Raw genomic sequence first — 13,168 nt, 5'->3', positions numbered from 1 at the left:
AATGGATGGTCATTTTACAGAAGTGGGAACCAATCATATCTTCAACCTTTCCAGCCATGATTCCTTTCTGGATAGAGCTCCAAGGCCTACCTAAACATTACTGGAAAGTCGAGATGATTCAAACCATTGGAGAAATACTAGGTGAGCTCCTAGACTGGGAAATCACCAACTCAGCCATCCAGCTTAAAGCGCTCATAAATGGGCTTGATCCTATCACAAAAGAAACGGTGGTTGAATTTGCTGATGGTAGTGAGGTCATAGTGTATTTGGACTACAAAAACTTGAAAAACCACTGTACCTAATGTTTACGGTTATCTCATGATAAGAGTAGATACCCGGGGCTCCAAACTAGAGAATCAACTCCATCAGGGGCGGGAGGACAAGCTATTGATCTGCAGGCACATAGATCAATCTCAAGAAATTATTACACTCCACAGGACAACTTTCTACCCCCTAGAAACCAACAGCACAGTTCAGGGAGATCTGCTTTACCTAGGCCATACTCAAATCCTAGAAACAGACAGTTTACCAGTATCGAAGAAAGAGAGAGGTCTTTTTCAGCAAACAGAGATTACCACCTAAAGCGTAAAGATCCTGAGGTGGAAAAGCGCCTCTCCCACCAGCGTCGTACACCATCTCGTCAAGTAGAGACTCCCTCACAAGGGGTAAGGGGTTCGATATTGTTATCTGTATCCCATCGACATCTCCCTCAACCAGTCCGCAACCTACAGTGGAGAGAAAAACCAACTACTTCAATAGATGATCATGGTGATCCCTCTGTATCCTCCCGAGCCAGGCGACCTCCTTTGGAGCGAAATGTTTCTAGTCCGGATCCAAACACACCTCCGCCAAGGCAGGATGGCTTATCCTCCTCCTTACCACCCCCAAAGGTAACTACACCTCTTGCTTCCCCTCGCAGAGCCCAAGTGTTGGAGGATTTACGAGAGGTTACTGTCCAGTACATATCTTGCCCGGATCCATCAGAAAGCGCTGCTCTTCGTATGAGGGTGATGCAGAGTGAGGCGGAGAAACTCATGGAAAAAACAGCTGACTCAATCATCGCTTACCAGAATACTATGGAGGAAAACCCACCACTAAACCTAGTTCCTGTAAGCGACACCCCCTTAAGCCCCTGTCTGACCAATCCAGATCTTCCAATCTTAGGGAGAAGCACCTCAAGCTCTAACAAGCGAGGAAGGGGTCGTCCCCCTGCACACAAACAAGCACCAAAACAAAACCAGAAGCTGTTAGGAGCAAAATCCCAAAAAGAAAATTTTGCCCAGGGATCCCCAAGAAAGACAACTGCTACTCGAGTGGTGGAGAAACCAGGACCATCTAAGACAACACATAAGAAAGGGTCAAAATCCTCACCAAAAGGCAAAACCCAGGCCTCGAGATCTCAGAACTCAACCCCGGACCAGAACAGGAGTTCTCATCACAACCTATCCACCTCTCAACAACCCTCCTCTTCTGGCGCACCTTTGATCTCCTTAATCCCTGCAATAAAGAGAAAGAATGCGGATTTTCAGAATCCCCCAACCCCAATTCCTTAAGGATGGTGAGCTGGAACTGTTGTGGGTTGGGGAACCCCATAACAGTCCAGCGTATTCGGGAAATACGCAAAAGTATCTTCCCTGACCTGTTGTTCTTCATGGAGACGAAGAATCCTTTAGACTCGGTGCTCCAAACCCTACAGTGGCTTGACTATCCTCATAACCATCTGGTGCCACCTTTGTCTCCTAGTGCGGGAGGACTAGCGCTTTTCTGGAATAAAAATATAGAGGTTGAGATCCTCAACTCGAGTTCCCATTTTATTGACACAAAGATCAAAGCAAAAGGAAAGTTCTTTTTTGCTACCTTTTTATACGGTGAACCGGATAGAACCAAAAGAGTGGAAGCCTGGAAGAATCTTCAAGACTACACATCCAACAGATCTTCCCCGTGGGTCATTACTGGGGACTTCAATGATATTATCTACCCATCAGAAAAAGTAGGAGGGCCCCAGCGTCCTGAGGGATCTTTCTCGAACCTCAGATCATTTATGTCTAGTGCAGACTTGTATGACCTCAAACATACCGGTAACTGTTTATCCTGGAGAGGCAAGCGTCACTCTCACCTAGTCATATGCCAGCTTGATCGAGTCATGGCCAATAGTGAATGGATCCTATCTTACCCGTTTGGTCGTTGCGAATACCTACGCTTCGAAGGCTCTGATCACCGCCCTGTAGTAACGTCTATTGATCCAAAGAAGAAGAAAAAAGGGCCTCTTTAGGTTCGACAAAAGATTGAAAGACAACCTGGAAATCAAAAAACTGGTCCTAAAAGCCTGGAATGAGAACCCTCACCAAAGTGTCGACTCTCGTCTTCGCACCTGCAGAGATCATATTATCAAATGGAGCAAAACTCAACAACTGAATAGTCAAAAGATCATCCTTACCCTTAGAGAACAACTGGAGGAAGCAATGACTGATGATACAGCCCACAGGAAAGCATTGACCTGCTAAATAATGAGTTAATGATTGCATATCAAAAAGAGGAAGCTTTTTGGAAACAACGGAGCAGAAACCTCTGGCTGGCTTTGGGAGATAAAAACACAAGCTTTTTTCATGCGACAATAAAGTCCCGTAATGCTTTCAACAATATTTCTATCATTGAGGATCCTGAGGGCAGACCTGTGTATGAGGAAAAAGACATTGCCTATACAATCTCAAATTATTTTCAAAGTCTTTTCAAAACTGAACCTGGAAACTGTAGAGGGGAAGTGGAAGCAGGGATCACCCCATGCATTACTGAAATCATGAATGAAGAACTCACTACCCTACCCTCAACCATTGAAGTTAAGAATGCTTGCTTTTCTATCCATGCTGATAAAGCACCTGGACCAGATGGCTTCTCAGCCAGTTTCTTCAAAGCAAACTGGGAGACAATGGGACCTTCCATCACCTCGGAAATACAAGCTTTCTTCACGTCTGGCGCCTTACCCCTGAAAATAAACCTTATACATGTTAGGTTAATTCCAAAACTCATCAATCCACAGAAGGTGTCGGACTACAGGCCCATCGCTCTTTGCTCTGTATATTATAAGATAATTTCTAAGATCCTAGCAAAAAGGCTTCAACCTATCGTCCATGGTTGCATCTCGGAAAACCATTCCGCCTTTGTACCCCAGCGAGCAATCTCTGACAACGTTCTGATCACTCATGAAACGTTGCACTACCTGAAAACTTCGAAAGCAAAGGAACGATGTTATATGGCAGTAAAAACTGACATGAGCAAGGCGTATGATCGTTTGGAATGGGAGTTTATTAAAACCGTGATGGAAAGAATGGGTTTCAACCACATTTGGGTCCAATGGATCATGCACTGCATTAATACAGTGGAATATTCTTACCTTCTGAATGGACAAGCTCGTGGTGCAGTCACCCCGGAAAGAGGGATCCGCCAAGGAGACCCACTGTCGCCTTATCTCTTTATCATGTGCAGTGAAGTACTTTCCAGTCTTTGCTCGAAAGCTCAATCTCAAGGCAATCTACTTGGTATACACGTTGCAACAAATAACCCCCGTGTTAATCACTTGTTATTCGCTGATGACACTATGTTCTTCTGTTGCTCTGATGCGCAGAGCTGCTCCACTCTGAAAGCCATCCTGCAGATTTATGAACAAGCTTCAGGTTAGCAAATAAACCAAGAGAAATCATCGATCACGTCTTCTGCAAAAACTCCATCTACGAGTAAAGAGGTCGCAAAGAGAATACTGGGAATTCAGAAAGAGGGAGGGCAAGGCAAGTATTTGGGCTTACCTGAACTTTTTGGTTGAAAGAAAAAGGATCTCTTTGCTGCGATTGTGGATAGGATAAAGCAGAAAGCTTTAAGTTGGTCGTCCAAGTTCCTCTCCTATGCGGGCAAAATCACCATGTTGAAGTCGGTTCTCGCTGCCATGCCCACCTACACTATGTCCTGTTTTAAACTTCCCAATAACCTCTGCAAGAGAATTCAATCAGCTTTAACTAGGTTTTGGTGGGATCAAAATACAGAAAAAAAGAAAATGAGTTGGATCTCTTGGAAGAGAATGACTCAACCTTTCAAGCTGGGTGGCCAAGGCTTCAGAGATGTCCAATCTTTCAATGATGCTCTCCTTGCAAAAATCAGTTGGCGCTTTCTAACATATCCCAATTGCCTCTTAGCCAGAGTCCTACTAGGGAAATACTGTCATAACACAACTCTCCTAAACTGTGTGGTTCCAAGCTCAGCTTCACATGGGTGGAGAAGCATTTGTATTGGTAGAAACCTCTTGAAAACAAATGTGGGACGAATCATTGGCTCTGGTAGGTCCACCAATATTTGGAATAGCCCTTGGTTATCCCTAGATACCCCATCAACCCTAATGGGACCACCAACAGAGGAATCAAGTCAGTGGACAGTGGCGGATCTCATCGAACCTGGATCATCAACCTGGAACATTGACCTAATCAGGCAAGTACTTCCTGCATATGAATCCGAGATCCTCAAGATAAAACCTAGTAAACATGGGGCAGTTGACAAATGGGCCTGGCTCCCATCACAGGATGGAATCTACTTCACCAAATCAGGGTACTACAATACTCAAGCAGAGATTTCAAACCAGAACTTACCTCTTAATCCCAGGGTTCCCCCTTCTTTCAACTGGCACGCAAGTATCTGGAACCTAAGGACCTCCCAGAAAACAAAAATGTTGCTATGGAAGATCATTCAGCAAGCCATTCCAGTCGGAGCTAACCTTACCCACCGAAATGTTGCAGAGAATCCAAAATGTCCACACTGTAACGCAACTGAATCTGAGCTGCATCTGTTTTTTACTTGCCTGTTTGCAACTAGACTCTGGAACCTGGCCCCTTTTAGCTCTAACTTCTCCTCAAATCAAGTGTCGTCTACAACGGAAGGCCTTATGAAGGCAAACCAGATGATCTGCCTACCACCTTCGGGAGTCGGAAGGGGTCCCCTCTCACCATGGATCTTCTGGACTCTATGGACGACGCAAAATAAACTGATTTTCAACAAGGAACATTTATCTGCGGAGGAAGCTATCAATCTAGCTATCATCAGAGCAAAAGAGTGGCAATCAGCCCAACCTGAAAAAGGATGTAAACCTCTTAACCCAAAAACCCTTCTACCTCCTACTCGACCACAACAAATTGAAGAGATAATCACCTGTTTCACAGATGCCTCGTGGATCGCAGAACCAAAAGCAGGTCTAGGCTGGGTCTTCAAAGATTTTCAGGATCGGACCCTCAAACAAGGCGCAGATCTGGCACTCAACGTCTCTTCTCCTTTGATTGCCGAAGCGATCGCAACTTTTACTGCGGTAGAAGTTGCAATCACTTCGGGTTTCACACATCTCTCGGTAGCCTCAGACTCACAGCGGTTAGTCAAGGCATTGAATTTGAAGCTCCACTCTAAGGAATTTCACGGGATTCTCCATGATATCCTCGATCTATCTCGTAATTTTCTGTTTGTAGCTTTCATTTTATTCACAGAAATCAGAACCAAATCGCAGATGCTCTAGCTAATAGAGCCCTAAATTTATCTCTCTCATGTAATTGAACCGTTGGGATTTTATTAATTAAGAGTTTGGTTGTTCCAAAAAAAAAAAAATCATCATTGACCGTGAAGATTCTGCTTGGGTTTTAATCACACGTTTTATACAATTGATTTAATTTTAGATTCTAATAAGTACTTAAAAAAAAACTTTCTCCTACAAGTCCGATATATATTTTTTTTCACCCATAGACCCAAAATAAGTATAGCATGAAATTGTTTACTTGGTTGTATTAATTAACGAGTCCCATAATAGCATTTAAATACAATATTCATTAGAAGCTACAATCGCCTTAGAATTATGTTTACTCTCCTCGACAGGGAAAAAAGAGGGCGTCAACTTATAGAAGTCCCAGTAAATACCAGCATACGGTGAAATCGACCCTAAAACTCCCCAACTGGTAGCTTCCATGTCGTACACATCCATCACACCATCTACATAACCCTTACTCTCTCTCACTACAAGATGATTGCCATCGTACAAAACCAGGTTCCAGCATCCCTGATACTTGTTTTCAATAGTTACATTCTTGAACTGCCGGACAAAGATCCATTTGGAATTCTCGAGTAGTATGTAAACTGAGATTGTCTTTTTTGTCCCTACTATTAAGGTTAGGCGATTGGTCTTATCATCTGCCGCAAATAACAATTCCATATCCGATAGTTCATGATGGAAAGTAGATGGAATGATACGTGCTTGTTCTGTCTCTGGATGGAAAGTAGAAGGAATGAAACGTGCTTGTTCTGTCTCTGGATCGAAAGCTATGATGCTCCCGTCTTTTCTCAGCCAATGTAGAGTGCCATGCAAGTAAACTGGTTTCGTCCGCTTCATGAGATCACTTTTTGAGCCAGCGGTGATGCTCGTTTTTGATAATCTCCATGAATCTCCGTCGCTGATTTCGAATTCATACCTCGTTTGCATCTCAAGTATGCAGACGATCTTGAATCTCTTGTTGGTTCGAATTCCATCTACCGCGAAACCGACACACATGGATTCAAACGCATATTTATATAAAAAACATAAACCACCACCACCAAGACCATAAAATAGTGTAGGTATAAACTTTGACCCAGAACAATCCAGGAACCGAAAGCTCTTTTGTTAGAGGATTCACTACGAAGAGGCCATCAATATATAGTAGAAGAAGGCCAGAGCATGACCCCAATATAAAACATTTAAAACTATACGAACCGAAAGTTCTTTTTCCCAATGACATAGATTTGCATGAAGACACTAAAGGGTGGCAGAAGACTTCACTAGCACCAGTGGCGGCAGAAAGGTTATACAAACTAGATCCAAACCGGGAAAAGTATTCGGTTTCAAAAACCGGGTCTTCACATATATGTGAGTTGATAGAACTGCTCGTGCATCGCATCAAAGCCACTGATTTGGGTTCCAATCTGAAGAGAATATCGTCGAGGAGATGCAAAGGTAAGCTATTCATAATGAAAACGAGTATTTCCCCCTACTTGTGCTTGAATCAATCTACTTCAAAGATTTGCTGATGAGTGACGACGATGAAGTTGCTGAAGAGTTATTTTATAGACAACAAAATCTAGCATGCCCCAAAGAAAATGAAATCTAACAATTAATAAAGAAAAATAAATGCAAAAAAATCTCACCATTATAAAAATTAAATTTTTTTTATTAATTTCTATTAAATTTATGACATTTCCATAGATTTGACAATAAAAATGTATTAAATGTATTGATGCAATCATGGAAATTTATAAGATTATGTATTTATAGTTTTTTAGATTGCAGATTCATTTTTTGTTATTTGTTTTATGGGAAAATTAATTTAAAAGGACATTTTTGCTTCAATTTGTCCCACTATGCTTTTTTTTTTGGAGTTTGGTAGAATAGGTTTTAGAATACAGTAAAACTCAGTTATACCCTTAATACAGAAAAAACCAAATTTCCTTATCAAATTTTTTCTGTATTTCTTCTTTTGTATTCTTCCTATATTTAATCAAAACAATACTTCCTTTTTTTAATAATCCATTTCCTTATATTATTTTTACTTCTTTTATGTATTACTTTTTTTTACTACTCACCTACGAAAAATCTCGACATTATTGACCAACACAACACCACCGGTGAGTATCTCTCTCTCTCAAACCATATTTTGTTTGTATTTCATAGTCTTCCAAAACCATCATCTTTAGCTCTTCAAGAGTTGAATTGGCCTGAAAAGTAAGAAGTCTCCCACGTTTTTCTTCATCAACAATAAATCTCCATTCATTTTGGCCGATACATCTCCAAACACCACATGTTACATAGATTTGCAACATACTGCAAAATGAACTCTTGAATGAAATTTAGGTTGGAAAATGTTGAAAAACCTTGAACAAAATCGATTAAAAATGGTGTTTAATGTTTTCAGAACACGTTTTCTAAACATGTTAGAACGTAATCTTAAGAATATATATGATTAGCATAATTTCGGGATTACGTAAATATTTTCTTTCCTTAAATTTTGGATTCAGTTTCCTTGTCTAACATAGTGTAGAATATACTTTCTAAATTATGAAGAACATAGAGGAAAATGTAGAATTAGTGTTCTAATTTTCACAGGACACATGATAAAATGTAAATTTCATATTCCGACTTCAGTAGAATATGTATAAAGTGTAGAAAACAAATTCTAAAATTTGTAGAATATAGAGTTATGTGTAGAATCTATATTCTAATTTCTGTAGAAGAGATACAAAATCCGACTTCTAAAAGTTTTAGAATATATATTTATTCTAAAGTTTTCAGAACAAGTAGAGTGCAAAGAATCTGTAATCTACATTATTTAGAACATGTACAGTATGTAGAATTTATATTCTAATATCTTCAGAATATATACAATTAGTAGAACATGTATTCTAAATGTTGCAGAATAATTTTTTTCAATGTTAAAACACCAAATTTTCATCAAAAACACCTTATGGCAACCTCTTTCTTATTTCTAGAATTTGTTTTTAGGTGATTGAAATTTTAAAATTGCTTAAAAGTTAGTTTCATTTTTTAAAAGGGTAATATAGGCATAGTGGCAAATTTAGCGTAGAAGGCATAATGGGACAAATTGAAGAAAAAATGTCCTTTAAAATCAATTTTCCCTTGTTTTATCTGTTGAAAAATATCAACAAATATTATATCCAATCCTAATATATATTTTGATCAGTTTCTTATATTATTAAATAGATAATAATGTGATTCTACCAAAGTTGATCAAAATCATAATCGGAAAAGCCATTTAAAAATATCTAAAGAAAATCAATAATCTTCATACGTTAGATATTGTGTGACTAGGGATGTCAAAATGGTTAACCCAACCTAAATCAACTCATTATCCAATAAGTTTAAAGCTAAATGAGTTTATGAGTTGACTCGACTCATTTGGTTAAATAAGTTAGATGATTAATTGAGGTGATCCACTAAAATATAAATTAATTAATATTTAAAATAAAATTTAATTATAATTAATCTCTATCATCATTTTTACTATCAACATCACTTTACTTTTAGTGAAAATTACAAATTTGCATTTTTAGCGAAAAAATTACGGATTTGCTTTTTTGGCGGGAAAATTACGGTTTACATTTTTGACAAGAAAATTGCATATATACATTTTTGGCAAGAAATTTTTTGGGGTTGCGTTTTTGGCGAAACTTGCAGATTCTCATTTTGGCGGGAAATTTACGGATTTGTGTTTGACAAATAAATTACGGTTTTTTCGTTTTTAGCGGGAAAATTACGGGTTTGCGTTTTTGGTAGGAAAATTGCGGGTATATGATTTCAGCGGGAAAATTATGAGATGATGATGATGACATCATGATATTGACTATGATATATATGTTGATATGATGATAGTGACATTGTTATGATTATGAAGGTATGATGATGATATTATGACGATGATGGTGATGTTGAGACTATGATTCTGATATTATGATGATGATGATGGTAGTATGATGATGATGATGATAGTATGATGATGATGATGCTGGTGATGATGATGATGATGATGATGATGATGATGTTGATGATGATAGTATGATGATGTTCATGATATTAGGTTGATAATGTAAAAATTGATGGGTTAGTGACTCATAAACCCATTATAACCAAACTCATTTGACACATTAACTCATTTAATCATCAACTCATTAGGGTCAAGAATTTTAACACATTAAGGTTCACGATTTGACTTGAATTGAGTTGAATCATTAGTCTTGACCCAGTTTAACACCCCTAAGTGTGACTAAGGAAACCATTTGTCCGCTTCCATGAATAAAAAAGGTTTAGAAAACTCTATTTACAGCATCAACAAGATTATTTATTACACATATTAGAATGTCTGCGCAATGTTTAATTAAACTGATTGTGTAAGGAAGAAATTAGAAAAATACTTTTACTATTCTAAAAAAATACTAAAAGTGGTTTCTGTTTAGATTGTTTGGACAATATACAATGTCTTTGAATTGTTTGGGAAAAAGTAATCGATTAGTTTAGATACTACGGAAAACAAGAAATATATGTTGAATAGTCATCTTTATTGATCAAATTCTCGAGCTCAAATACAAGAATTCAAGGCTCAACGAAAAACCTAGCCAATGTTCTAGACTTGAGTCGTGTGTTTTGTGTTTTAGGTTTCTTGCTTTGTTTTTGATGATGTCTCTCATTCTTTTATATAGAGATCTCTTTACCCTAATCTGTTAGGATATGTCTTTGCTTTGCTCTCGATGATGTCATGTCTCTGCTTGTGATAATCACATGTCTATTTTATTCTTGAAGTCATAATACTCATGGCATTATTTATGTCTTGTGCTCGTAACAAATTATTGGCCCACTAGTAAAGTTGGTCATTAGATTCTGGGTCCATTAACAGATCCAGTCACGAGACATTCGGCCCATTGAAAAAGTCAGTCACGAGACTCTCGGGTCTATTGAACCGATCATAAGACATTTCCTTTTATAAGATAAATTCAGACTTGCGTTGACTTCATCCTGTAAATTAAAAATTACCCTGCATGGAACATTTCAGATTATGATGTCTCAGTAGTCAGGAAGACATTTCCTTGCTTACTCTAAACGAATCATCATGGGTAGATACTCTATACACACGCGTCACCGTAATCGATTGGTGTTTGATGTCGAGTTAAGTGAAAAAGAAGGCTTGAAGGGTCTTGGCGACAAAGATATTTGTATATGAGGGTTGGTTATAATCCACTATTTCCCACTGCTTGGTTTGACGCTGGTGGGTCTAGGCTCCAATTTTTTACAAAAACACTTCCGAACTTCTTACCATACTTACTATGTGTTGCTTATCAGTTTTTTGTAGACGTTCGTACTAACAACCACATAGAAGGAGAAGAAATAATCTCCAAACTGCTGCTTCAAGATGTCAAACACCGCTCCATCGCCTTTCTTACTAGTGAATTCGTTCTTGAGGAGTGCAGTTTTTGGGGTTAGAAAATTGCTTACTTCCTATGTATTATTTTGCTCTCTTCAGACAGGCATAGATGACGTTCTAGACTTGAGTCATATGTCTTGTGTTTTAGGTTTCTTTCTTTGCTCTTGATGATGTCTCTCGTTGAGGTTGCTCTACTCTTATATTGAGATCTCTTTACGCTAATCTCTTAGGATATGTCTTTGCTTTGCTCTCGATGATGTCATGTCTCTGCTTGTGACAGTCACATGTTTATTTTATTCTTGAAGTCACAATACTCATGGCATTATTTATGTCTTGTGCTCTTAACAAATTATTTATATCCTGCGCTCATGACAGTCAAGTGGTTCATGACACAGTCATGATGACACTCACGTGCTCACTTTTGCAATAACAATGCTCATGAAATTAGTTATGTGCTCATGATACAAGTTCATGTCTCGTGCTCATGACAGTCATGTGCTCATCAGTCGATGACTTGGTGGTGGTACGGTAAGCCCACAACACGCTTGGAAGCTCTTCTACCCACTTTCCTTTAAAATTTTCTATACGTTTCTTCAATAATTTCACAATTGTTTGGTTTCAAGCTTCGGCTTGACCATTAGACTATGGGCGCCTTGGCATTGCGAAGCTTAGTTTTATGCCCCAGTCTTCGCAGAAGTCCTTAAAGTTGTTACTTGCAAGTTGAGGTTCGTTGTTAGTGGCGATACCATGAGGCACCCAAATTTGCATATAACATTCTTCCATATAAAGCTTCTGACTTCTTGCTCTCTGACTTGGCTGAACGCCTCTACTTCTACCCACTTTGTAAAGTAGTCAGTCACTACCAACAAAAAAAACTTTTTGACGGGTGTCGTTGGTAGTTTTCCGACTATGTTCATGCCCCACTTCATGAATGGCCATGGTGAATGACTGTCTTCAAGTTTTCTGGTTGCACTCTTGAGATATTAGCAAACCTTTGACATTTGTCACAGTGGTGAACAAATCGTGCAGCATCCTCATCCATCGTCCAGTCCTCTTGGCTCTTAACACTAGACTTTGTGCGCCTGGGTGGTTTCCACATTCTCCTAAATGTAGTTCGGCCAAGACTGTTTGAGCTTCACTCGCCGTAATACACTTCAAATAAGGACCAGAGAAATGACCTACGATATAATTGTCCTCTATTGAAAATGTATCATGCAGTTTGCTGCTTGATCTTTCTACATTCAGCGCGATCCAATGGCAACACGCCGTCCCGAAGGTAGTCAAGGATTGATGTCATCCAATTCGGTGTTTCACCTGCCATCATGATACAATACTTTTGCTTTTCTATGTCATGGCTAGTCGCCGGCCATTGTAAAATTACTAAATTAGTAGTGGTCCATTGACTAAGGTGTCAGTTTTGAGTGCGAACCCAAGGTTAGCGAGTACATCTGCATGATTGTTCTCTTCTCTCAGGATTTGACTAACCTTGCAGCTACCAAATGTTTTGATAAGTTCATTCGTTACATTCAAGTATATAGCCTGATCAGAGTTCAATTAAAACCCAAAGCACACTCAACCACGATCAAATGGTGTCGTCGTAGTACTTTAGGGTCGAATCCACAGAGAACAAGCAATGCACTTTGAAACTATTTAGACCGAGTATAGCTAAAGCAATAAGAAGATTGTTTTTCAAGTAACCGAACAAAACAGAAAATAAATAAGAGTTTGTAAAATTAAGAGAAAGTATTAGGCGCAGGGAATCAATCAAGGGTTATGATCACGAAATTGGGTGATGGATTGGGATAGCTTTAGGAACCGTTCTTGAACTCAAATCTCAAATATAAAACCAACCTACTGTCGCAACATTAGTTTTCTATGCAAGGAATTGAATGAACCCTAAACCGTCGTTTCAATCAAAACAATCCTAGCAAGCAATAAGTTCAAGTTTGATTTGTTCACAAGGTGCCTTAACTTCAACCTTCGTTGGCTAGGATCACCTTGCTCACCTATGTTCTTTCAAGTAATTCAACAACACTTTTGATGCCAAGGTGAATTAAACCTAAGATCTTAAGCTAGGTAGCTAATCTAGTTTAAGCAATAAGAACAACAATAGATGAAGAACACAATAGATCAATCCCAAATCTAACAACCTAAATCAATAAATCATAAAACCTCCTTTTGAAACCCGA

General features: G+C 38.8%; 3 protein-coding genes across 3 annotated transcripts; 2 read left to right on the top strand and 1 right to left on the bottom strand.

Moving 5' to 3' along the window:
• LOC104772884 (serine/arginine repetitive matrix protein 1-like) lies at positions 57-1,553 on the top strand. Its single transcript, XM_019241970.1, has 2 exons — positions 57-254; positions 327-1,553. Exons 1-2 carry the CDS (start codon positions 57-59, stop codon positions 1,551-1,553), a joined length of 1,425 nt encoding a protein of 474 aa, XP_019097515.1.
• On the top strand, positions 4,385-5,542 carry LOC104772883. The gene has a single exon (XM_010497440.1). The coding sequence runs from the start codon at positions 4,385-4,387 to the stop codon at positions 5,540-5,542; it is 1,158 nt and encodes a 385-aa protein (XP_010495742.1).
• Positions 5,990-7,051, bottom strand: LOC104772882 (F-box protein At1g20360-like). Its single transcript, XM_010497439.2, is given in 3 exon segments — positions 5,990-6,093; positions 6,095-6,667; positions 6,669-7,051. Coding segments are annotated over 3 exon segments (984 nt in total). The 5' UTR covers positions 7,020-7,051; the 3' UTR covers positions 5,990-6,033.

This window comes from Camelina sativa, chromosome 20 (assembly GCF_000633955.1).
Source record: "Camelina sativa cultivar DH55 chromosome 20, Cs, whole genome shotgun sequence".
NCBI classification, from domain to species: Eukaryota; Viridiplantae; Streptophyta; class Magnoliopsida; order Brassicales; family Brassicaceae; genus Camelina; species Camelina sativa.
Note: the sequence above shows the minus strand (reverse complement) of the source record. Positions and strands in the feature narration are given on the sequence as shown.

Coding starts and splice junctions, on each gene's coding strand:
- LOC104772884 (XM_019241970.1), top strand. CDS start 57: ATGATTCCTTTCTGGATAGAGCTCCAAGGCCTACCTAAACATTACTGG. Junction 255..326: donor AATTTGCTGATGGTAGTGAG/GTCATAGTGTAT, acceptor TCTCATGATAAG/AGTAGATACCCGGGGCTCCA.
- LOC104772883 (XM_010497440.1), top strand. CDS start 4,385: ATGGGACCACCAACAGAGGAATCAAGTCAGTGGACAGTGGCGGATCTC.